The following is a 26,563-nucleotide window of genomic DNA, read 5'->3' as shown; positions in this document are numbered from 1 at the left end:
AAATATTGGTGATATATAATTGTGGGAAGAGAGAAGTTCTGGTTGTGGGAAGGAACGAGGAGCTATGAGCATGCCATAGGGTGAGGATGGATAGTGTAAGGAGGACCATAAAGGAGGGGTAAGTTGTCTGTACCCTACTGTTCCCGTTGGGAAGTGCAGAGGAGAGCTGAACTGCGGATCTGTTGAAATAAAATGGGGTGGGGGGGGTGTGCTTTTTGGAGGAGAAATTTAAAAGCGAAGAACTTGTTATAATCCTCTTTCCACCCTGGTTGAAGGATCTGGTACTTCCTGTAAGTAAAATAATTCCACTTACACAATGGATGAGACGAAATTGTAGTGGAACCCAGGATCCATCTGAGATTATTCAAATAATGAATCATCATGGCTTTTTGAAACTATTGAGCAGCAGGACTGATAAAAGAGCAGCAAATACCATCTGTCTGATCTACATATTTTACCACAGTTCTTCTCAAGCTGCCCAGCTGAGGTAGAGTAAAAAGGAGCTGAATGGGTGTGGGAGGGGAAAGCAGCTATCTTCAGTTGCATTTGCAGGAGGTATTTGGAAAAAATGTAGAGGTTGCTGTTTAGAAACATTAATCTTTACTCCTTATTTCAAAGACATGCTGCTCAAACAATATCAGTAACAGAGGATGCTGCTGGACAGAATCAAGGTGAGATGCTGGGTGGAAACATTTATCTTGCTATAGTAAAATCACTTAATATTTGTGTAAAACTATTGAGGTGTTGCGGGTGTACTGCTATAGAGTGAAATTCATAACAGGATTCACTATTGTAGTGATACTGTTTAATTGTGACTCTCGAAGAAGGTAGAGATTAGTTATTGTAAAATAATGCTAATAATATTTTTGGCAGTGTGGTCATGTGTGGCTAATGCATGCTAAGGGAAGAGAGTAGGCTTCAATGCATTTATTTTACATGCTTACAGATGTGTAGAAAGCTCAGCTGCAGGGCTGCAAGCAGAACCTGCATCTGGTGAGTGGCAATTCTGGGGCCTGCAACAGGATCACACTTGGAAGGCGGTCCTTTATTTTGCATGTGGGTTCATATTAAAATGGCAAATTCTTCATCCTTTCCAGAGCTCCTGCTTTTTGAACCTCTTTGGGAGACCATGACAATAGCCAAACCTCTTTCCTTGAACTCTGTTTCCAGCAGGTGCTCCTTCCTTTGCCCCTGCATGCCAAGTCCTATCAGAGTGTGACTCTGCTCTTTTTTTCCCCTTTTCTCCTGGCTGTGGTTTTCACCTGGCTCTCAGGCAGCACAGATACTGGTCTGGCAGCTTTAATTTCCAGGCTGAGGGGCTCTGATGAGCAGGTGCAGAGGCTGCTGGAGGCAATGGAACTTCATGGGCTCAGGCTGGAAGGAGGCAGTGAGCCTGTATTTAAAATTTTCAAGTGCAATAGCATGAAGCAAAGAGGCTAGTGAAGGTGCCTTGGCACTGCTGAGCTTCGCTCAGGTTGGATGTGTGAGAGGCTCATCTGTCGATCTGTGTGCTGGAGGAGGTCGGGCTTCTTTGCAGCGGCTGGTGTTGGCTGGGCTCTGCTCCTCTGATGTGACCACAATCTGGCCCAGCCTCTTGACTGCATTTGGTAGTTGATGGGATGTTGTCCGTTCATAACGGTGTCCACCCCAGTGAAGTTAAAGGACCATGGAACTTACCTAAAGAGACTTTGTTTTCTTCCTGGTGACCTCTGCTGAGATCCTCCTGAGCAGCCCTGCCCTGTGTTCTTGGGGGGTAACTCTTGTGCCTGAAACGCTTTCAGGAGCTCTATGCTGGGACAGTGGGGACAGCTGCAGAGCCCGCATGAAAAGAACATCAAAACACTGAAAAAAGTAAAGCGTGGGTGAAAGGGAGGAAAGTAGGGAAATGATCATTTTAAATGAACCAAAAACATAACAAAAAACCCACAAAACAAACAAACCCCAAAGCAAACCAACACCCCGGCTTCTCCCTCCTGAAACTCCAGGGTCCCTTTTGTTCAAAATAAGAAAGAAAGGCTGGGCTTTATCTGCATTTTGAAATTAGAATATTAAGAGGCGACTGCAGGAGGCAATACTCTTTTATAGGGAATGGAGTCCTATAAAAGAACAAAAGGGCACTAACTCTTAAGAAAAGGTCAAATTATGAAAGAGATAGTACAAGGTTTCTTATGCAAGAAGCAGTTCAGATTGTGTAATTACAGCAATCCTTTTATCTGAAGTTCTCACACAGGTGTTAATTAAGCCTAATGAGGCCCCTGTAGTGCAATTGTCCTATCTACATTTTTACAGACAGTGGATCTAGAAGCTGAAAGAAATTGGGTTATTCGTTTGAGACTGTGTTGAATTGGTGCTCATGAGAGAACAGGCAGACTGTGACTTGAAGCTACCTGGCACAGCAATGGGCAGAACCATTTCCATGAAGCTGTGTATCTCTACTTCTTCTATTTTTTTTTTTATTTTTTTTTTCCCGTCCTAAAAATGTATGTATGTGTAAATGCATCAAAAGAAACTGTGGACTAAGGAAGTTACTCTTTCTGATGTGCTGTCTTGATTATGCCTACAACTACTCCTGTGTTTGTGTGTTTGGTTTCCTTTTTCTTCTTTTTTTCTTTTCTCCCTCTCCTGCCCTCTCCTGCCCTCTCCTGCCCTCTCCTTCCCCCCCCAACATTATGCTTGAAACTTGCAGGTTCCTGTGATGTTTTGGATAGCATTCAGTGTTTTGAGAGCCTTAGGGGTTCCAGCAATAGGAAAATAAACCTATGTTGGTGAGGTATTGTATGATAATTCCTTTCATGTGTTCAGTCTTTCCAATGTAGAGCAGATGGATAGATTATTTTGTGAGCTCCCTACAGGGAAACCAAAGAACTCTGTACAAGTGCTGGTGGATGTGTGAGGATGGGAAAACACAGAATTTTGAGATACTCTTAGAAGACTGTTTGTAGGACATTGGGCTTCTGACTGAGTCTTCTAAGTGTTAACCGCTGTATCTGACCACACTGCACATAGTGTGGGTGGCTGCCTGTTTTGTACTTGTTCACCCTCTGGGCAAATCCATCATTAAGCCTGTCAAAATTGCTACCTTCATTGTGTCTTGGAAGGCTCAATAACACATTGAATGCAGTGGGTACGTTTACACCACTGCTACCATGATGTGTTGATATGTATACAGGGGGATGGTGCCCCTGAGTCACCAGCTCTGTTTTCCAACCTATTGTCCTACTGTATGGACTGGATCACTTATAAATTACTGTGCTCTGCTGGAAATCTGAGTTTTTCAAGGCTTTGTTCCTCACATGCACAACGCACAGCTACTGTTTCAGTGGAAGCATGTTGTATCTGCTCATCTTCCATAACAGAGGCTTGCAGGCTGTGGAAGGGGAAATAGCTCAGCAAACCAAAGTAATTTTTAGAATAAGAACCTGCTTGGCTGGTTGTTTTTTAGTTTTTAAATGGGTCTAAATGAACAGTAGTCTGTGAAATTCTATCACTTCCAATACAGAGTCATTGTCTGAGCAGGGGTACCTGGGACCTCTGCTGGTAGACAGCTATCTGTGCTACTTGTGAAAACATAACCACTTGGCAACACAATGGGTAGGAGTCCGTTTTGGAAGACTTAGAAAATATTTAGAGGTGAAGACTGCTTGGGATTCTGTGCCAGTTAAGGGGCGGTGGTCTCATTTTCACACAGCAGAACAATTCATGGCAGTAAGGTGTTGGTGTGAGGGCTGTAACACGTGTGTAGGGAAGGGAAGAAGTCTTGTTTCAGGGCAGTGCTGTGGCAGAAGGTGATGCCTTGTGGTGCTATACATTACACCACTGCCAAGCTGCTGCTATGAAGAGTGACTTGATAGTAGAGGAGGTGCCTACTAGAGGTCTCCTACTCTGGAGGCATTCAAGACCTGCCTGGATGCCTTCCTGTGTAACCTCATCTGGGTGTTCCTGCTCTGGCAGGGGGATTGGACTAGATGATCTTTCGAGGTCCCTTCCAATCCCTAACATTCTGTGATTCTGTGATTTTGTGCCTCCTCAGAGGCTGCTGCAGTGAGGTGCGGCTTTGTTCCAGTTCAGCTTGAGAACCCATGTCTACAGATAGGTTTATTTTGCGTGGTGCTCTGAACCCCACAAATGTACTGAATTTTTTACAGAATTTGCTGCTACTTTGGGAATATCAGTAAATATTGAATATTTGAAATTGGGGGGTTAGGGGTCAATTGGACAAAGTATGCATGAGATAAAGTTTCCAGGGGAAAAAAAAAAAAAGGGTTTACAGCTTTTACATTTGACTTTTTTTTTTTTCCTCCTTCCAGAGTTGCAGCATCCAATGACAGTTGTCACTGCCCCAAATTATTTAAATTGCTTTGTGTTTGCCCCGTATATGTTTTGGTACTAAAAGCAGTCTTGGGAAAGCAATGTTGAAGATGGTAGTTAGGAAACAGGCAACAGCTTAGTATTTTGTATACATAAAACAAATAAAGCATGTGTAGGTGAAATAACTGAAAAAGCTTTATTTTGTGTGGCCTTGTGTCTCTGTGCCCCAGCAAAAGTTAACTTTATTCAAACATTCATCTGAGGTGGAGGGTGTGGGTAGGCAAGAGGATGAAGGGACAGAGAAACAGAGTGGGGAGAAACTGGTGTTTAAGGGTGTCAGGGTGACTGTGAGTTGTCAAGAAGAGGGCATTGGTTTGTGAGGCCAAGTTCAAAGGAAAAGGTAGGAAGTAGGTCACCAGATAGTAACAGTCAGCAACCATTCGGTGTTTAAATGGTTTTCTTTGCTATTGAATTCAGATTCCATGATCTGGTGAAAATTACTGGATCTGACTAGATGTAAGGAAGGAATGGTTTATAATGATGGTGGTCAAATGCTGGAACAGGTTTCCCAGAGAGGTGGTAGATGCCCCACCCCTGAAGACATTCAAGATGTGGTTGGATGTGGCTCTGAGCAACCTGATCTGGTTGAAGATGTCCCTGCTGATTGCAGGGAGATTGGACTAGATCTTTGAAGATCCCTTCCAAACCATTCTATGATTCTATGAAATTTTAAAATTTGTGAATTGATTTTTGACTTGCAGCAGGCAAAATAGTCTGAGAACAAATTACAAACATGGTAAACTGTTCTCCCTTATTGCTTGCTTTCTTAGAATATGGCCTTTTCGGTGTAAAGTAGAACAGCATATTCTGAGTGCTAGAACAGTGATGGATGGTAGAATTTGGAAATGTGGCTAGGCTCAACTAAGCTGGCATCTTTACCAGTTCAAGTTTTGTGTTTTACATCTACTGATCCAGAGTGCTCAGGAAGAGTATCGGCTTAATTTAGTGGTGAAATTTTAATTCTTGAAGAACATTGGGGTTAAGGAAGGAATAATGAGAGAAGAAATTAGATGTATATGTTTGAGATTATGTAGGCTACTAAATATGACAGTGGAAACCTGGAATACAAGAAAACATTGAGCACTATTGTTGGAACTCATGAAGGGTAATGCAGGGAGCAAGGGGAAAAAATATATATTTATTTATTTAACCAAAAGCAGAATTCTGGCATCCAGGTACTCATCCATAATGAATGGATGTACTGTTTTCAGCCCAGTTACCACAAAGACTTCCTTTATCTTTTTTCTCACCTTTTGTTTCTCGAGCAAAGTTTCAAGTTTGCTTGCAGAGTTCCCCACTGCAGTTTTCAGAGCAATCAGTTTAGGTTGTGTGCACGTATTTATATTCTTGTTATAATTCTCTGCGTGTAATATCTATTCTATAAGAAAGAACATTTGATACTTTTTCATCAGTGTGCCTTGCCACAAAAGGAAGATAATGTTGTCTAGTTGCATTTTTGTTGTGCTGATCTGTAGCTGGTGGCTTAAGCAGAGCTACAAGCTGATTTCTTCACATATTATATTCTCCAGGGAAAATCCCACAATTTAATAAACACCATGCTTTAAAATCTGTGTTATTTTCTCCAAAACTTCGATGTAAAGCAACTCTACACCTACTTGTTGATGTTTCTTAGCCTACAATTCATGCTGCTTTGTTGTATATTTTTATAGTATGGCTTTTAAAAGTATGAAGAAAAATCTCTGTGGAAAACTTTGACTTCTATAGTATATATATGTGTGTGTATATATATATATAAATCTTTCTAATGGTGTGCTTTAGGATGGTATTCTCAATATGTTCAGGTTAGGCAATAGCAAAGGAGTGTTTTCTTTGTTTGACAGCTGGAACAAAACACTTTAGATTCACAATAAGTGCTTAAATAGAGTATAGTACAAAAAAAAAAAAAAAAAAAAAACCAAAACAAAACCAACATATTCTGATTGTGTTTCTAGTCATAAAATCCTGGCTAGAAAATCCCAGATGTAGTCCACCAGATTTCTTAGTGTTTTGTCAGAGTATTTAGAATTTGCTTTATAAAAATGACTCGTATCTCACAATACAATGCAATTAGTTGTAAGGTATTGCATTGTTTTACTGTTAATTGACTGGCCTGTCTTCTAATCAACCCATGGCATTTATTCAGAGGCAGTGAAGAAAGGCAGATGTTGGCTTAGAGATTCCTGGAGCGAGGAAAAGGACACAGTGAACTGGGATTGAATAGTCCTCAGTCAACATTAATATATATCTGTCAGTTGCTCATGTATGTGAACTGTGCTGATTGGAAACCTTTACCAAAGCTCTTCCTCTGTCTCCAATAAATAAGAAACTGTATTGCAAGCTAAGGAGCTCTGCATTGATTTCTGCTAGCTTTCTTGTCTTGAGGGATCTTTTTAAGAGTGGAATTTAATTCAGAATAGGGATCTATGCCATTGTACTGCATAGCCTTACTTTTAAAAAAATGCAGATTCATCCTGGAATCAGTAGTATGTGTTTTTCTTTATTTCTGTACAATTTCATATGTAGTGATAGTACTGTCAGCACTGCTTACAAAATAATGTTGATATCAAAGAAATTGCACCAGCAATCAGTTTGTTTTTTTCTTTAATATATCTTTCAATGTTATTGTAATTTATTTTTACTGTGAAGTCATACTAGGAATGTAGGCATCTTGGTGGTTTCATTGGAAATTTGATGTTTATGGAAGAATATGAAAAGCAAGCAGTCAACAGGGCACTGTTTGTTTTGTATTGTGACTTGACTAAGACAGAAATTATGTCTCCAAAAGTCCCTATGCATTTAAAGCCATGTGCTGTTCAAAGGAATTTACAAAAGCAGCAAATCTGAAAATAAGGACTGTATGGCCTAGACACTGTATAGAATTGTACCTTTATTTTAGTGCAGTTACAAAGATGAGTAAGGCATTGCCACACACAGAAAACAGCCCACTATTTCAGCAACTTGTAAGCATGTCAGGCACTTTAAAAAAAAAAAAAAAGTGATTACTCCAGCATTTGGAAGATTGTGGAAGTGGCTAGTTTATGCTGTAATGTAAATTACTTATGAAGCTCTTACTTTCGAAGACTTTGCTGTTAAAAAGACTATAAAAACTTAATGTTTTTTGGAAGCATCTGATTAAAAGCAATGGTGATTAAGCTGTTTCTGTTACACTAAAATTATCGTACATCATTTTTACCCAGAGTGCATGTCTGATACTTCATTCTCTCCATTTATCATTTTGGCTGTCATTTGTTTTGTTGATTGTAAATCTATTGATGTAGGACAACTGGAGACTGCTCTGTGAGTTGATAGTGGCAAATAATAACTACTTTGCTTGCAGGATAGTCATGTTACAGGAAATTTAGCATGTGTTTATCCAGATAGTCCTGATGTGCCTCAAACTCAGCCCAGGAAGAACAGCTGTGAGAATAGTTCAGCCTACATCATTGTCAGGTGATAATGAGAAACAAACACGGGAGAGCAAAATTTTTCGAACACCGGTCAAGTAACTTAACAGATTAATCACTCAAGTCAGGACTCCAACAATTCCCACTGGGCTCACTCCATTCCCAGAAGCGTGCTAGAAGAACCTTTCTGGCTTTGTGGATCCTTAATAATCTTCCTGCTGATGTTGAAAGTAACTGTACCTACACCTTCACAAAACCTACTGACTCCTATGGCTTGTACCCATAAATCATGGCTCCATTTAACTGTTATTACTGAGAGACAGTGAACATGTTACAGATCTGAGTGACAATCTGTCAGTGGTGTCACTGCTGTGGATGTTCTATGAAATAGAGGCACTGATCAAATTTATGCTGAAAGTCCACACTAGGCTTGCACTGGTGCCCTTCTGGGAAGAAATTTCATATATAGCACAGACTGTGCAGTGTTAAAATATAAACTAGGTGGGAAAATTGGTGTTGTGCTTTGAGGGAAGCATCTGTGAAACTTCTCAGAATTTAGCTTTTTGTTCAAAGCCTAAACGAATGCTCTCAAATTCAATATGAATTAGAGGGGGAAAATCAATATCTGCCAATGTGTCATGCTCCTTTTGTAAGAAGTATAACAGCCGAAATGTATTTGTTCTTGTATTTTTGAAACCTTTCAGACTTCCCAACTCTGCTGCAACACTGACATTCAGTACCTTCAATTCTGAAATGTTAGATATGTTTAAAGGATGCAGCAATTTCCCAGCTTGTACCTGATACGGACTGGTGGGGGAAAATGCAGAGTTTGCTGGGAGGCAGAGCACCTGCTTCAGCAGTCCTTGCAAGAAATCCTTCAGACACTATTCTCCGTTGCTTCTCTTGCAGGGTCTATTTCAGTCACATACCAGATTTCCTTTGCTTTCCTCCCCTACCTGGTCTCTCATTACTAGGGAAGGAAAAAGAGTGGAGAGACGGTAGACAGCTGATGTTGCCTGCAGCAGAGGAACCTTGTGGCATTAAATGTGACATCAGGTCATCATCATATGTTTTGGCTTCTCTAATGCCTTGAGTCTGACTGGGAATGCAGGAGACCTATTCTCTTGTACTCTTCAGGTTACTAGTCTTTTAAATTTAAATAGCACCAGAATCAGAGGCAAATATTGTTCTAGTATTTAGGCAGAGTAAAGCAGGGGTTAGAATGGTTTGTCAACTGTACTAAGAGTACCAAATAACTGAGGGATGCACACAAAACAAAGAATTATGGAGTTGTAGCACTCTACAGATCTTGGCTGTCCTGCTTTGAGGTAAATTCTGTAGCAGTTGCTTCCGACTCCAAAGGGTGTTCAGCAGCCAGGAGTTTGATTTGCTCAGCTGTTCCTCTAGGTCATATTGGTAGTTCAGGAGCACAGCTGGAGTGCTGAATTTCACAACGTTGCCTTTTGGTTGGAATGGAAAAAATTAAGTGCTGGGTAAGCAGAGTAATTTAATTTTTGTTTTGCTCCAGGAGCCATTACACTCTAGCCTTTTATGAACTGAAGATGAACATCTGGCTGTGGTAACCAGGGGGTTATAGCCTTGTCTGGAAAGCTTTAGCCTCTGCTGGCCTTTTCAGGAGCTACTTTTTCCACTGACTGCTGGAAGCATTCCACCTACCCTGGCTCAAACAGCATTTTAGTTCAGATGAGGTGTGAGAGCCTTTGAAGGGAATCTCCCAGTTGTCCTGTTTACCCTACTTCTTTTTGCATCATGGAGCAGTCTTGGAGTCCATGGACTGGTTTTCTTTCAGGTGGAGCAAAGTCTGAAGATGTGCTCTAGAGGTGTACCTGAAGGGCTCCAACTACTAACTGGCCCTTTGGGCCTACACTAAACCTAGTCTGAAGTGCTGATGTTGGTTGCTCAGTGCTGAACTGTTTTGCTCTGCAGGTGTGCTCCTGTTGGCCTGTGCAGTCAGAAGGGCAGGCACAGCTCTGGGGTACAGCTGCTGCTCCTGTCACTCCAACAGGCTCTTCCAGTGTCTGTCCCCAGTCCCATGCCTTCTTACCCAGCCAACTGCTTGGGTGTCCAGTTGTACTCTGCACTGGGTTTATCTTGTTGGTTTCCATATGCAGGGCTGAATGGAAGGCAGAAAAGGTTTTGCTCTGTACCACTGACCAGGCAGCACATGGTAAGGGCTAGCTGTTCAACTGCCCAAATGCCCTTTCACACATAACTGGGGTGTTAGGACTTGCAAGGAATATCTTCTACTGTGTATCTCTTTGATACTGTTAAATGCTGAATTATTTTATTCTTAATTAAGAGCACATGCATACTCCGGTTGCTTGTAGTGCCTTCATTTCTGATCACAGTACCTGTCTTTACATGTCAAATTTGTATATTAATTGGCCTACATGTTCTCCTGCAAGCAATTTTGCAGGAGGCCAATGCTAGTAATTGTGCTGTAGACACCTTGCTTACTAGTCTGTTCTCCAGCTGTATTTTAGTCACGTATTCAAGCTCCGCATTAGACTGCTTGCATTCTAGCCTTTGTAGCATTGCTTTAGCTAATGCAATTCTGTCTGTCATGGCAAATGAGTGATACAATGTGAAAATGGCAATGTCTAAGTTATTAATGTGCAGGGCATGTGAAGAAGGAATATTTTGTTTTATTTACAGAAATAAAAAAAAGAAACACCTTATAAGATCATCAGACCTTTGGTTTAAAATCACCACATGGGGTACATGTTTGTAATTCATAATTCCATTTTGAAGTTCTCAGTCATAGTATATTTTGGAGACCAAAATCATAGATAGTCTGAGAAAAGGTAAGTTTCTGGTGGATAGATGTCCACCAGTTGGTGATTTCCCTGTGTCCTCCCCCACCCCCCCAAGCAGTGAGGTGATCTGGGAATAGTGTCTTGCTTAGGAAGTCTTTCAGTTGACAGACATCAGAGTCAAAGGTTCAGGAGCAGTATCAAGGTAAACGAGCACCTCACACCTTGGTTCTTAGTCAGTTATTTAAAGGCCTGCTGCCGTGTGCGGTTGGAGGCAGACTGCTAGAACACAGGTCTTTGGATCTGAAGCTGGGACTTTTTCAGTTCTTACAAAATTGGTAGCAGTATCTTTGCTGAGTATACAAAACTACTCTCTTCAAAGGAATAAAACCAATATCAGAATATGTAAAAGGTAGAGGGGTAGCCAGATGTTCTCATATGATCAATTAAAATTTATGGAAATTGCTACCCTTGCTCAAAGCTATTACAAAATGTGATCTTTGGAGGCAGTGCAGTTCTGCAACTACTGTCAGTTTAGTTGAGAACAGCAGTTAGTCAGCATCCTCCAGACCTGTACCCTAGGTTGGCTTTAAACTAAGTGGGATGTCTGAAGTGCACCAGACAGTAACAGATTGAGATGGAGGGTAATTTAAGAGTTGACTCTTGGTGTCTGGTAGCAACAGAATAAAGTGAAATAAAGGGCTGGTAAAGAGAATTAAGCTTTGTGTGTGATGGAGGGAGGTATCAGATGGTGTGTGGTTTCATTCAGTGTCTCAGTCTGTCAATGAGCTCTGGGATCCTGTGAAGGTCCTTTCCATGTTGAAATAATGTGCTGGCTGTCTCAAGCATTTAGTGCTTTTCTATCTCTAATGTTTTTCCTCATCTCCTTTGCTGCAGCTCAGGTTTGTTACTAAGGACTCAAGTTCTGAGGAGAGGTGAAAAGTATTGTATTACTGCTTTCTTTGCACCTTCCTGATATGTAACAGTACTGGAAGTTACTCCCCTCAGCCTCTGTCTCCACTAGATCGAGTAACCCTGCTTATAGTTGTCTTTTTAATGTGCCCTATTTTCTTGACTTGTGATCATTTCCATTACCTCTGCTTGATCCAGGTCTCTCTTGAGTTGCGGCACTGAAAGCTGGACTGAGATGAGCCTTATTTGCATGCTTCCCTCCTCTGCAGCTGGCACTGAGGTGCATTAGTCTCTCCATGCACTGTAGACATCAGCCAGGTCAAACCAAGGGGTCTCCTTTCCAGGAGACGAATGTGAAAACCAAGTGCTGCAGTGTTCAGCTCAGTGGTGGTCGAGTGTCTTGAGACGTAGCCCCTAACCACAATGCTGAAAGGGCAAACCATCATTTAGAGCTGAAAGATGACGAGCAGATATGGCCAGCAATAGTACTTATAAAATGCCAGTTGAAACAAATTATTTAGAAACGTCTGTTAGTAGAAACTAATTGAATTCTGTGTAGACTGGAATGTAGAAAGCAGGATGCAGCCAAGAATTAATGAGAGAGAGACTGAAGTTGGCATGTGGATCCCCTCATCTGCTTTCCTTCTCAAAATAGCCTGTTTCTAGGGCCAGGATGGGTAGGACTGGAACAGTGAAACAACTGGACACACAAACACAGAGAGAGCTTAATTATGTCAAAGAACAATGACAACCTTGTTGAACGGCTGTAGAGAATTGCCACAACTCCTGCTTTGGTAATGCAGGAAGCCTGAGAGTGAATGGTTTGAGTAAAAGGAGGTGTTTCCATGTGTTTTGTCATTCAGTGGTCATTGGTCACAATCCAACACTTAGTTTTCTGTTGTAACAGTGGCTGTGTTCGAAATTCCACAAGAAATGTGAATTCTGATATGTTTTTTCTGGTCAAAGTATGGAAGTCTCATCTGGGCCCAAATTCTATTTTCCTTGTGGTGACAGGGAAAGGATGCATCTGTTCAGCTGTGGTCCCTGAGAAACTCCTTGCAGATGTGGTTCACCTCCACTGCTGACAAAGTGTTTCTCCTTTGCAGAAAGAGTACACTCACGTGTATATGTGGCTATTGGGGCGAGGCCTGGACCCTGCAGTAACTTGGGTGGTAATCATTTCAGCTAGAGCCTTCTGGCAGCGTTTCATGCCCTAATAATTAACAACAACAAAATGAGTTTAACTACCTTGGAAGGGTCTGTTTGCCTAGTGAGAAGATCTAGTACATTCTGTGTCTTCATTCTACCCCGTCCTCACAAAAGCAGAAGGGAGATCAATATTATTGATAGATTATTGTAAAAATGAATAATTTCACTAAACTGGCAAATGTAAACAACCTGTTTTCTTAAAACCACTTTGAGGATAAAGAAAGAAAATAAGCAGTGAAAAGACCGCACAGATGATTGTTATTCTGATGGTAACATGTTGTATTGAAATGTTAGAAGGAAAGGAACACTAATCATGCAAAATTGTAGACAGCAAGGTCATGAGGAAAGTACTGAACTGTGAAGGTTTTCCATTTGTTGGCTAGCTCAAAACTCTCTGATTTCAGGCATGTATTGATAAAAGGTATTCTGTCTTGGACCAGCCAGACTTCTTCTCTGTCGTTTGTGTGATTTTGCCAGTATACTGGCACTATGGAGAATATACGTACCGGAAATAATATTTTGTAATTGGAACTGCATTCCTTTGTTTTCTACAGAGGAACAGCAAAAAAATAACAACTGATTTATACAGAAAAGTATTTAAGAAATCTATAGTTATGATAGAGTCAAAGAAATCTCTTTAGGACAGTTGTTATATTTTGAAGTTGAAAGTAAATAATTTTGTTGGATGATAAAGTAAGCCTAATTCAGGAGAGCCTGGAATGAGACAACTCTTTAATTACTATAATTGCACATGGATTTTTCTGCTGAAATATATTGCTGAGATATCATCTGTGATTTTTCAGTTCTTGAGCTAATTACAATGAAGTTTTATAAAATGTCAGACTTTAAGTATGTAACTACCATCTAAGATTGTCTTAAAACTGGAATTGTGAAGAGTACATGTTTTCTTAGCTTTTCCTAGAGTAACAGTTTGAAAAGAAAAGAGCACAGATGATAACTTTGAGTCAGTTCTTCGGAACCTCACCAATTAAAACTCTGAAAATGCTGGGAAGCCTGCAGATTTGTCCTTGTCATAGAAGAAAGTAGGTTAACATCCTGGTTATCTGATAGTTTCCATTGTAGTCTTAGTACTTCATCCTTGAGCAAAACAGACATATATTTTATCAAAAAGGAAACAACTGTCTCTGAGGTGGATTTGACTTCTTGTTGATTGACCTTTTTTCTTCTTCAGGTAAAATGGAACTTTTTTGTCATTTAAGTAAGTTTTGTTTTGTTTTGTTTTATTTTCTAGCTGATAAATTTAGACGGAAACTGGAAGAACTGGAGAAAGAGAAGAATTCTTTAAAATTTCAGCTTCCTTCAAGGCATCCTTCAGTTAGCAGTTTTTTGCATAGGTTCATTACCCAAGTTCAAGCAGCATTGCACTGGGCTGCTGAACATCGGTAAGTTTGTTCATTTCTTATTATGTAAAATGATGCTTCTGTTTTCCTCAAAATACAGAATACAATTTAAGAATAAATTTTGAACAATTTTAATAAGAGTTTTAAGGACCTTCTAATACATCAGTGTGGAGCTTGTTTATGGAAACCCCCCTTTTTTTCTTTCTTCAATTCTTTCAGAATTGCCCTAAAAACATTGATTGTGATGAACTGGTGAGTTAAATGGAACTTTTCTCACTGATGTTGACTGGGAATGAGACTGAATCCTTGACACGGCAGCTTGAGCATACAACAGCAAGGCAGCTTGAGAAACAGTTCCCCATGGAGTTAATTCTGATGCTCCTTTTCAGGCAATGAAAGGATATTTAAATATAAACTAAAAGCAGATTCTTTTTTTATATGAATAGATCTTTTGGAGCTTCCTTTTATGCATCTTTATTGGGTGGCAGTAATGTGCTCAGTGCTGTACAAAGTAACAAAAATAAATTCTCAGCCTTCTCTTGAAGGGATTAAAATCTTCAAAGATTGGGGGAATGTGAGATATGTTGGGTGACCCAAGGGAGGTAGTTAGCTTAGGAAGCAAAACTTGTCTCTACTTCTAGGTTTGTCTTCAGCTGTGTCACTGGTTAATGTTGTTAGAAGTAAGAATTCTTCATAGGTATTGGAAGATATTCTCAAATATAATAGCACAAATGAAAGAAGGAAAAACTTTTCTGCACCTTGTACATGTAAAGGATGCAGTGTACATTTGGGTGTAATTTTTGACAGAGATGAAGATTATATAAAATCAGTACAGACAATAGGATTTTATTGTGAAATTTGAGACTTTTAAGGGTATTTTAGCCTCTATTTGTAGTATTTAGTAATGACGCAGGTTTAAAACAAACTGCACTTCTTCAGAGCTGTTTCCTTCTACCTCCTGAGGCCCTAAGAGGCTGTTTTACTGTTCCTTAAAGATTACAACATTCTGTGTTTTGTCATTAACACACATTTGATCTATGCATTAATTTGTAATAAAGATTTCAGTGTTAGTGATGGTGTTGTCTTAATGTTGTAGAAACTATGTCACTAAAGCATCCTTGTCTGTTTATTTATATATAATATATGTATATTTATATTTATATAATATATATAGTCTGCTTATGTATATATAATGTATTTTCATATATAAAATATATGTCTCATATAATACATACATTTATGAAAGGTTCCTGTCCTTTGGATGATTATATCTGTAACTCTTCTCTTTGCACAGATCTGAGAGCAGTGCCATTCTTCAGGGTCAGATGAATATCTTCTTCATTTTTCTGTCTTGTGCACACTCCTTTTTTTGAGCTTGACTTTGACTGTTGTTGTTGTGACACCTATTCTTTTTCTTACTTGATTCTTGTAGCTTTTCACACTGCTTTGACTGTGGTCTGACTCTCTTCTTGATGCAGCAAAAGGATACACTTGGTCTTCAATGGATGTTTAAAATCTTTCTGTTCCAATAGTATTTTTAAGCAGTACAGAGTGGAAAACATAACCACTTCTTCAAGGGAAACTTGTAGGCTTCAGTTTTTATTTTCATTTTGAATCAGGAAAAAACCCAATATACCCAAGATTTCTTTTTTTGACCTGGAAAATTAAAAATACAATCAGACTAGCCACAGAAGACCAAATCATTGCAGTTTTACTGTAGTTAAACCAGTCGCATCTTTTTGCAAATAAAGAACTTTTTAAATGAAAAGTGCACATAGCAGAATATTTTTTTACTACATGAGACTGGAATTAATACCCCAGTTTTGTTTGACTTAAATTATGAGGTGAATTTTTAGGTGAATGCATTTGGTGTCAACACAGGATATTTGGGGCAGGTGGTAGGAGCCAGGTTTGGTTATGTTTAGCTTAGGAACAATGCTGTGTTTGTGCAATCACCCACGTTTGGTTTGATCAGAGAGATCTTGTTTCTGTTTCCTTGGTACCAAGTAGACAGATCCCATGTATTAATACATGGGATTTCCAAGGAGGTTCTGAGAATAACCCATGTTTATCGTGGAATGTTTCCAAAGTTTTCACCAGCTACTCAGGAGCTTCTAATGCATACAGCTCTCAGAAAGACACAGCCTTGCTAAAAGAAGGCAGCTTCAGGGCTGCTGGGCAGTGTGGTTGGGTGGAGCTGCAGCAACCTATAATGATTGTGAAGCACATATGCAGTGATGGCCTAGCACCTCCTGACACAGGTGTCTATTTGATCTGTGTTGTTATTACAGAAACACAGTTACACTGTCTTTATGTCTATTTTGTTGGAGTATTAATACTATCTATTTTAGTTCCAGGATTTATTTTGCTCTTTCAGTACATTCTTAAGCCCATAGAGGGAGTAATGCATGTGTGTCTTCTGATGGTCCTGTAGAAGAGATGGGAACCTCTTGTTCTACACACTTGTTAAACAGCTGTGCATGGAGATCGTAATTGTGTGATTAATCATGCCTAAACCAGACTTGTGATGCATGTTTTGTATGTGGCATGGATGTGTTTGCTTTGCAAGATTACAGTTGAAAATCATGGTTCAAACACATGCTTTGTTTGAGACAGTATTTTTTTAAAAATAAGATATCGAATAGCATATGTACCCTTTATGTGGAAATGCACCAACTTGTCTCTAGAGATGGACAGAAATGCAGTTGGCTTTGTAAGCTCACATGCCCTTATGCAGAAACATGCAAGACAAAATCAGTTTGCATTGTTTGCAGGTGCATTTTGAGAGGCTGATTATAGACTTGACACTTAATGTAATGCACTGATTACCTTGGGGTCCAATCATGCAGAGATTTACAGCTGAGGGTTGTACCGACCACTGTGAGGAATCCCACTGACTGTGATTTGGAAAGAACTTGCTATGCAAGGGCGAAGTAAGATTTGGCATTGTGGAGCAAACACTCCAGATGATCTCTAAATGTAATCTCTTAAAGCTGACAGAAGCTGCAAAAATGGCTTTGGCAAATTTCTAAACTTCTGTCTGAGAGTGATTTTTTTTTTTTTTTTCTTTCCTTTCCTGTATTGATAGAAATGACATGCCTTAGTTTTGTCTCTTTCAAGGCAGTGATGGATAAATTTCTGAAATATGAAAAATCTGGGGGAAGCCTGAAGCTGTACAAGTTTTCCTTTTTCCTTCTTCAGTGTGTTGCAAAAACAGTGTAAATGTTTGAGGTAATAGAGGAAGATATGCCAAGGAAAAATCTCTTGTTCTCTAACTGTATCTGTTTACAGTGTAATCATGTAATCATTCTGGTGATGGAGTGTTATGACTCTGAAGGTAACATTGTAGCATTCTGATCTGCTTAATCTTTGAGACATTGATACTCAGTGATAATTCTAATTTTTAACTTCTTTTTTTTTTTTTTTTTTTTTTTTTTTTCTCCCTCCAAATGCTTAGACATGAAGAAACACAGCTTTGGCATGAAAACGAACATAAACTTTTGAGATCCGCTTACCAGGAGAGAATGCAGGTTTCAGCCACGAAACGAAACCAGCTTTTTCATGAAAAGAAATGGTTGCAGGTAACAGGACTGCAAAGTTGCCTGTAAAAAACAGTGCTCTGGGGGGAAAGCTTGTAAGCTGTCACACAGAATTAAATAAATTTATTCTAATAGTGACTTTGCTTCTGTGCAGCAATTATAGCCTTGGCTGTAGTCCAGTTGATAATCTAAGTGATGATTGGAGATGGCAGCCACAGGAGTTGTGTTAATCTCATTACAGAGAAGCAGAACTGGGAGGCTCAGTGGCTTGTGTTTGTGCTTTTAACTTCCCTCATTATCTTTTTAAGTGTGCTCTTTATGTTCTAATTTGCCATTTTAATATTTCTCTGCTCTTCAGAAGTTTTGATTCAAAGACAAAAAGTTTCCATCCGTTTCTGGTTAGCATTGACTAGAAATACATGATTTCCCAGCTTTTGTTCCTGAAAGATGATTGATGCATTTCATAAGGATGAAGGAATCATCATGGAGCAGTCAGCTTTTGCCAGCAATAACTGTACAGTGACACATGATGTCACAATGTGGTAATTTGGCAAATGGAATGTTTTTAAGATGGCTTCTCTCCAATTAGAAATCTGTGAGCCTTTTAAGCAAAATTTAGCTCTTTCTTTTCACTGTCCTTCAAAAATCTCAGTTTACTGTCTAGTAGAAGTCTTTGTTCCACCTCCTTTTCAGCCTGGGTGATCACATTTGGCAATATGACACTTTGGAGAGCTAATAGGTCTGGTTTTCTTCTTTTGTGGTCTTGTCTTGAAATCTCATTATTTTTGATACTTTTCTTCCTTTGGTGGATCTGATAGTATAATCATCTGTACACAGAAATGTATCTGTAAAACTCAGAAAGAAATACAGAAAAGCATCTTAAATGGCCATTGCAAAATCTTAGGTGAAAAAATGTCTTTTATATCCTAGACATTGCCTTTGTATTGTTTAGATTTATTTCATCAGCATTTAAGAGGAGACATAGTGTAGTTCGACATTCAGTGTTCAGAAAACTATTTTTGATAATCTAGACATCCAGGCAGTCACCTCAGGATATTCACATGAAAACTCCTGTACTTAAGACTCCAAGCCAGTTAATGATCTTATATGTGCTCCAGGTGAATCTTTATTTCCATGTAGTTATACTGGAGACAAATTAAACACATCATTGTACAAGCACAAAATTTATGAGCATTTGATCAAAATTATAATGAATTTGAGCTTCTGGAGAAGCCTCACCTCTAATGTTTGGTGGTTTCCAGCATTTCTTAAGGATTGCTCCTGCCCAAAATCTCACATGATCTGAAGTCATTGTTATGACTTCTTTTTTCCTCAGCCCTTCACTGACTTTCATTTTCCTTCCACTCTCTCTCCTGTTGGTTCCACATTTGTCTTGAGGGATTTGAAAGCCTGTGACAGTATCTAAAATTTACCTTATTAATGTTTCTACTGCAGTCTATGCTTCCTGGAGAACACTAGCCCATAAGTGAAGCTGGAGGTTGACAATCAGTACTTGATTCTCCATTGTGTTAGAAACCTCAGCTTAAACTCAAATCCACAGAATAAGACTCCAGCTTATGTTTAGTGAGCTGAATATCATATGTTGCTCCATGCTAAGACTTTAAGTCCTTTTTATCTGTCCCTGGAGGCTGACCAAGAGCACATTAAAGGCTTCTTGGCATTTCTGGAGAAGAATGCGGGAGAATTCCAGTTTACTGACTAAAATTTCCACTCTCCCAAGAATACTTGTGAGCTATTCCTGAGCAGAACAGCTTTGTCTCTATGAAAGCAGATTGTGTGCTTCTCCTATCTATTTATGTTGTAAAAACATTTCAGTACTAAAAGTGTGTTTATAAAACCAAATTCTGTTCATCTCCCTTTCTGTTCCCATGTAGGTTCCTTTATTGCAGTGATTGCAATTACTACATTTTCACAGAATATGAAGGTCTTTGTATTAAGTAGGGCCTATTAAGATTTTGGCAGTGTTCCCAAACCAGTAATACAGAGACAGAATTGTCCTTTGTGTGTACTAAAAGCCTAATTTGAGATTGAAAGAAACAAAACTGATGTTTTTGGCCTGCTGACCTTTCTGTCCTTGGCAAATGCCTGTGGGTTGAAACACGGGCCACTGTGTTTTCTTGTCACTAAATCTAAAACCAAAAAAGGAGGAAAATATTTGATGAATGTAGTGCACAGCTCTAATATAAATTGAAAATTCTGAGCCAGTCAACCTTTCAACATGCGAGGACCGTTTCTTTTTTTAAGTGATGCTCAGGGAGCTTGTTGTGGTGCAGCAAACCTGAAAATGTTTGTTAACAAAATGAGCATTAGTGAAGTAAACTTAAATTACATTAAGAACATTAAAAAAATGTTAAGGTTTCAAAGTGAAGCACTCAAAAAGCAAAGAAGTGGTGAAGTCACTTATCTGTGCGTAGTATGTATGTTTTATGAGAATCTTTAATTGTATGAGCATGCCATTTTTTTTTTTTCCTGGATCTCTGTCTCCTACATTGCTGAAGATGGAAAATGCTTGTTCAGCTATTCAGAATACTGTTTTAATCTTAATTACTCGGTATTCGGCCCCAGAACTCTTTTACCATATGCCACTCAAACCCTCTTTTGGATGCAGATTTATTAATTTACGAGTGGGCTCTTTTTACAGCATTAATCAACATGGCATCTGAGTGATTCAAAACCATTTAATTTTATCTCCATAACATCACTTCGGGTGAAGAGATATTCTTATTGCCATTTAACAGATAGAGGGTGAAGCAGTGAATTACCCTAAAAAGCAATATGGTCATGCCTAATGGTCTAATGTCAGTTTTGTAATGCCTAGTTATTTGTGTGTGTGTGTTTTTATTATTATTATTTTTAAATAAATTTTTATTTTTAGCTGGACTGAATGTGGTCAGAGCATGGAATTTCTGCTGAGAGTCTATAGATAGTACTTGACAGACCTCTGTTGTTGGTTGTGTGGAAAATGGTAAACATTCAATATGTGGCTCAAAATGTGCTTTAAACATTGACACTGTAAAAAATGTAGAATCAAATTCTCCAGTATGGCATTCAACTACTTTGATAGCAAGTAGTTCTCCTTTAGGTTTTGTTTTGTTTTGTGTTTGTTTTCTTTCTTTTCTCTTTTTTTAAACTCACTTTTCAAGTTCTGGGACAAATGAGCCAAGGGCAGTATATTAAATAGCTTTATTAACTCTGCAACCTAGGCTCCTTCGTGAGGTGCTCATTCCTTGGGTGCAAGGTATCTGTTGAGTTTTCAACTAAAAATTAGAAAATGCTTTTGAAAGAAACATCAGTATTTTAAAGCATAGGCTTTGAACCTCTGGCAAGATAAGTGCAACTGAGGTTGAAGCTCTGGTTATTTTAAGTCAAGGGAAGGATTTTGTGCTTTTAATTAAAATCAGATATTAATAATCAAAAGGACTGGCCAGACAGTCAGTGATTTACCACTTGCATCCTATGCCTGATGTTGGGTTGGAAACCTAGAGGAACTATTGCAGGGACATTAGATGGTTGATCACTTTAGCTGCCAGTCTGTAACAAGAGTGTTTGCTGTCATTGTTGACTGTGGTGGTGTTTTTAACTTGGGAAATACCCTTGTGTTTTAAAGGTAAAAGGTGGCTGAGAGTTGGTGTTGGAAAAAGGAACCTGAAATATGGTGTTGAAATGGAGGTGGGGAGTTTCCGACTGTGGAAGCACTAATTTCTAAATATAACAAACCTAAGAATTTTTGTGTGTCAGCAAAATAATGTCTTCTCATTTTATGTTGTGCTAAATTGGACAACCTTAATTCATGCCACTTCTGAGACTTGTACTGCATTTTTCTAGGGGCAGGGGGGTTTATCTAACAGGGTTCAGAGTAAACTCCGTTTTCTGTTCTCTGCAGAAAGAAATTGAAGACCTCCGAGCGAGACTGACCATATTAGAAGCAAAAGATCAACAGCTAAGAAGAGAAATTGAAGAGCAAGACAGGCTTATTCAGTCACAAGACTGTGAACTGACGGCTTTACTTGGCTGCATTTCTTTGAGAGAACTACAGGAAATAAGCAAGGCTGTGGATGACACTTTAGCATCCTCTGACCAAATTCCATTCAGTCTGGATCTTCCAGGGACAATAAAGAGGTATCGAAATTTCAATATGTTGTCAGTGATGTAGTCTTGTATTTTCCCAGTGTACTGTTGAACTGACTGTCAATAGTTTTCTATGCAACTGTGCCAGCTAATTAGCTAGATTCAGACACTTTAACATTTTCTAAGAACAGATGAAGTTCTAATATTAGTATACTTGCTCAGGAAGGAAGACTTTGAGGTTATTTGAAGGTCTTGCACTTAATAGTTCTAATGCTAAAAAGCCACCTAGAGAAACAATGTGTATCCATCAGATGTTCATACCTATCACCAGTTTCACTTATTTCTTGTTAACTGGTGGAATTTTTTCTCCATTTTGGTAAAACAGTAATTACAACATATTTCTCACAGCCTAAAAGTGTGTACCAGGCACCATCCAAATAAATATTGGAGACGCTTCTTGCTTCAGTGAACTTCCAATTGTAATAAAGTCCAATGTGATGAGTCAGTGGACTTGAGGTAGCGGAGGAAGGGATATAGTGTGGAGACTTTTGGGACATCTACAGCGTATGGTTCCTTTAAATGGAAAAGTAGCTACTCTTGGTAACCTTTGGAAATAACCGCATCTTTATTTACAAAAGCAATAGAAGTTCTTCAGGGCCGGAACTGTACTGGCAGTCAATGGGACGTTAATGATGGAACTTTGAAAGTGCTATTGCTGCACCAGAACAAAATAAAATTCCTGTTTGTCCTAACTTGCATTTCTTCCAGATAAGCAATAACTATGTTGCTTGCATTTTTTTTCTCCCTTCGGGTTTATTGGATTTAGTCTGGTTATATTAACATTCATGAGAAATTGGTGCTCATGTGTGCTAATTTATACACTTTTTTTAAAAGTCAGCAGAACCTTTCATAGAGGACATATTCCTCTCTTTTGAGGCTTGTTTAAAATTTTAAATAAGGTTATAGAAATTAAGTTTATTTTGTTTTAATGGTATTCTGTGGTTCTATGATTCTGTGATCTTACACCTGTGTTTCTGTGATTGAGGAATAAAAGGTCTCAAGCAGTCTGTCTGAGAACCTGTGCTTTGATGTGAGTTTTCTCTTAGTTTTGGATTTGCTTACTAAAGAATATTCAGATTTTTTTTTTTTTTCTCTCACATTGCTGATGCAACATTTGAGTTGCACTTTTTGGGAATATTTTTAAAGGTGAGTTAAATTAGTATTGACTCTGGAGGAACTTGCTCCCATTTCTTCACTCATCAGCACCATGAATAACACAGTCAATTGAGGGAATACAGGCATTCATTATTTGAACTGGGTTCAGAACTTTCATGAAGACTTAGAATTAATTTCTTTCCTTTCTGTTCATTTTTACAAGATGCATTGAATGGAACTTTCCTGTTTTAGTTTTGTTTGTTGATCAAACCTTGTGTCACCAGGGCCCATGATCAAGTGCTTACGCTCTCTTCACCATAGCTGCAGTTCCCCTATTGCAAGTGGGGACAAATAAATGCTGTTTTGGGCTGCACAAATAAGCACACTTAAGCAGGCATCTGTGACAGTCTTCGGGAACAGTTTAAATCTCCTATGTCAGTTTGTAGTTGTGTGCTCTTGTCCAATTCCAAAACCTTTTCTGACCAGAATTAATGGCAATGGTGTAGATGCCCACCTATGGCATGGTCATGTGGTGGCGAGAGTCCGTGGTTCAGGAAGTGCAAGCTCTACGTTTAGGTCATCTGCAGCCTGTCTGGATCTGAGCCTACAGTCTCAGAGCAAGCTCTTACCTGCCAAGGATTTCAGTGTCCTGGCAGGGAGTATGCTCCATCACAGTTCTTAAGCTGGGCCTAAATGTATACAGGAATGCAAAAGCAGAAATCTGTGAAAAGGCCAGAAGGCTAACAGGCAAGAGGAGATCAGATGCAGGAAGAGTGACAGTGGAGAGGACTAATAGTTGTAGTACTCAGCTGACATGAGAGAGAGACCTGGTGGTCACAGTTGTTGAGGGAGTTGGCAATTGTCCATTGATGAAGTGCTAGATTTATTTATTTTTTTTTTTGCCTTCTCTTCCCAACTTAAAAGCAAAGTGGCAGGAACGTCTCACAAGCTGGCTGATGCAGCCTTTCAAAACAGCAAGGTACCACTGCCTATTCAGCAACTTCTCCCCGCAGGAGATGTTGTCTCTTTCTGAATTAAAAACACCTTGTAGGTGTTCTCTTTACATGATGTGGCTTCTTGGTCTGGTGAATCCCATTCAGAATCTGCTCAAGTTTGTATATGCTGTGCCTGCTGCTTTATTGAAAAATGTACAAGCTGCCTTGGGAGCACAGACTGAAATCTCCAGTCCAGCTGTGTGACTCAACCACTTGACTTTATTGTCTGCCTCCTCTCTTGCCTTTAGTTCTCAAATCTCTTCCCCCCAAACCACTTGCTGCTTTGGGTGGCTGATAGCATCCCCAGAGCTGTGCTTGTGTGATGGTCAGCAGGCACATTTCCGGCATGGGTTCCATGCCACTTCGTGCTTTGAGGGCAGGCTATATAACCAGAAGGGCTGAGGGGAATAATATCCTTCTACAATGGTTGTGTTTAATTAACAATGCAAATTAAGGTCACTGTTAAACTGAACAGAGTCATGAGTGTCTTCCTTTTCAAGCTGTGCAGTCCATCATACCTTACGTACAGTGATCTTACGTCTGCATCCAGTCATGTTCTCTTCTATCTTTCTATAAGATGAAAAAGCAGATAGTAAGACATCTGGTGTGTATATACTTCACTTGTGCCTATGGGCATACCCTTCATTGTCCCACAATTATAGAATAATTTAGGAGGTCATCTTGTCAAAACCCTGCTCAAAGCAGAGCCGCAGTTCCCAGGTGAGATCAGCTTGCTCAGGGCCCTATCTGTCTGAGTTTTGCATATCTTCAAGGATGGAGATTTTGAGCCTTGCTAAGCGTCCTGCATGTCACCACTCTTGCTGTGAAATGTTTTGTCTCTTATCTAGCCAGAATTTCCCTCGTTGCAACTTGCATTGGCTTATCTTAAATCAGTACTTCTTGTGAAAGGCAATTGTACAATGAGGTAACAGCTTAAAATCCTTGATGAAGCCAGTTCAGCATATTAGTTTTAAATCCCAAAGTCTAGGGATATTTAATGTGAAAGAGATTTTTCTGGAAATGTACACTTTATTTTATAAGTTATTGCAGAGAAAAAAAAAAAGTCTTCTAAAGGCTGTCTGTGTGAGAAATGAAGTTATTACTCATGCATATACACTAAAGATCAGTGCTTATGTAGAAAGTAATTCATTATTGATGGGCTGTAAATGACAAGCTTCTGGGTATTGGATTGCAAAATAGTGGGTATTGGATTGCGAGATACTATGTATTTATTCTAACTGTATTGTGCTAGTCAGTGAAGTACTGCTATAATGTGCTTTTGCATAATTATTTATTGGGTACATGAATTGCATTCAGCACTGGAACAACATGGCTGATGTGAAGCATCTCCTAAGACAATCTGTGCTATAATGGATCATATTGAGTGGCTTGCAGCTCACTATAAAATACAAATTATTTTGCTTTTCTTGGTCTAAATGCCATTAAATAGCAACTTATTAAAGCGAACTTCAGGGACCATGAGAGAACATCTTAAATGAAGAATGATTGCCTAGATAGAAGTATGCAGAAGCAAGAGAGCAAGTCAGTGTAACGCTGGGCTGAGCATTGTTTCTAAGCGTATTTTTCTTGTCAAACATTGTTATTTTCAGGAAGATTAATAACTCTTTGTTTTGTTTATCTTTGGTATGTGTTGGTCTTTCTGAAAACAAAAAAAAATTGTCAGTAATTATAGAATGTTTTAAATTTGAAGAACTGAGAAATATTGCCCTGGGCCCTTTCTTCAGGGCTGTTGGAAACTGAGGTTGAAACCATTTGCAAACAGATACGCTAGCTTCTGTTTTGATATTGTATTCTCATGGAGGTTTAGATCACAGAATGTGGTCATTTTGCTCATCCAGACGGGCCTACTTGTTCTTGGTAAACTGAAGGATGTAATCATTATTATAAAATGAGGAAAATACAATGCAGAAGCTCAGTTTGCTTGCATTGAGGTTGCATGGAGATGTGTTTAAAAGGTGAGAGCAGCTGGTGTTGTGTGCCCCACAATGTGTCTGTGTTTTAACTAAACATGGCATACTGAAATCAGAGTAAAATAGGTCTGAGTGTTTCAGTGTGAACTACTTTCTCTGGAGACTGCAAAAGGTACCAAAATATATAATTTCCTTATCCTTTACTGAAGAGGACATCATTTCATTTTAACTAGTGATTCTTCTGATTATAAAACAAGACTTTGTTAATTATTCGACTTATTCTTTTCAGTATCTGTTGTTTCCTTTTTTTGTTTATTTTCATTTCACAGTGAAAACTGGGGAAGTCTGTTATACTTCTGTTCATATTCAGTTTCACTTAGCATTTTCTCTTTTGGTTTTATCTCTATCTACATATGCATGTGACTGCACAGCATATCATCCTTAAAATAAATTGCACAGTTCTGTCTGGACTATTGTCTGAGAACTGAATGCTGGTTGAAAGAGATTAAATATCTTTGAACACTTCACCTCTTCCTCCACTCTTCCCATGAAACAATTTTTAATTAGTAAGAATTTGTTCCACAGTGGGTATGGGGGTTCTTCTGAAGACAGGGACATTCTCTATTCTTTTATATTAGTTATTATAGTGCTGTCATGGCCAGTGGTGCAAGGAACTGAACTTGAAGCTTTATGCAACCAGTTGACTCTGCTTTAGTGATGCTTGGAGCTCATCTAACAAAGATTAATTCAAAGTGAAATACAAATGCTCATGGGGTTGAAAACCTTATTAGTTGGAATATACTCAAAGCATTCAGCAACTTCAGTT

The 26,563-nt window shown here is 39.0% G+C and overlaps 1 protein-coding gene across 4 annotated transcripts in view; it reads left to right on the top strand.

The window, feature by feature from the left end:
- Positions 1 to 26,563, top strand: part of DISC1 (DISC1 scaffold protein) — a 204,543-nt gene that overhangs the window by 47,864 nt on the left and 130,116 nt on the right. For all 4 annotated transcript variants that reach the window (XR_014183600.1, XM_082048361.1, XM_082048359.1 and 1 more), the window contains exons 4-6: positions 13,920 to 14,070; positions 17,486 to 17,609; positions 21,472 to 21,707. Coding sequence is in view for 3 of the 4 variants with exons in the window: in XM_082048361.1 (XP_081904487.1) it covers positions 13,920 to 14,070; positions 17,486 to 17,609; positions 21,472 to 21,707 (511 nt within the window). In the remaining variant the exon portion in view is untranslated. The remainder of the gene's footprint in view (positions 1 to 13,919; positions 14,071 to 17,485; positions 17,610 to 21,471; positions 21,708 to 26,563) is intronic.

The sequence above is a fragment of the Streptopelia decaocto genome, assembly GCF_964273445.1.
Source record: "Streptopelia decaocto genome assembly, chromosome: 3".
NCBI lineage: Eukaryota > Metazoa > Chordata > Aves > Columbiformes > Columbidae > Streptopelia > Streptopelia decaocto.
The sequence above is the reverse complement of the archived record's forward strand: the minus strand, read 5'-3'. Positions and strand labels throughout refer to the sequence as shown.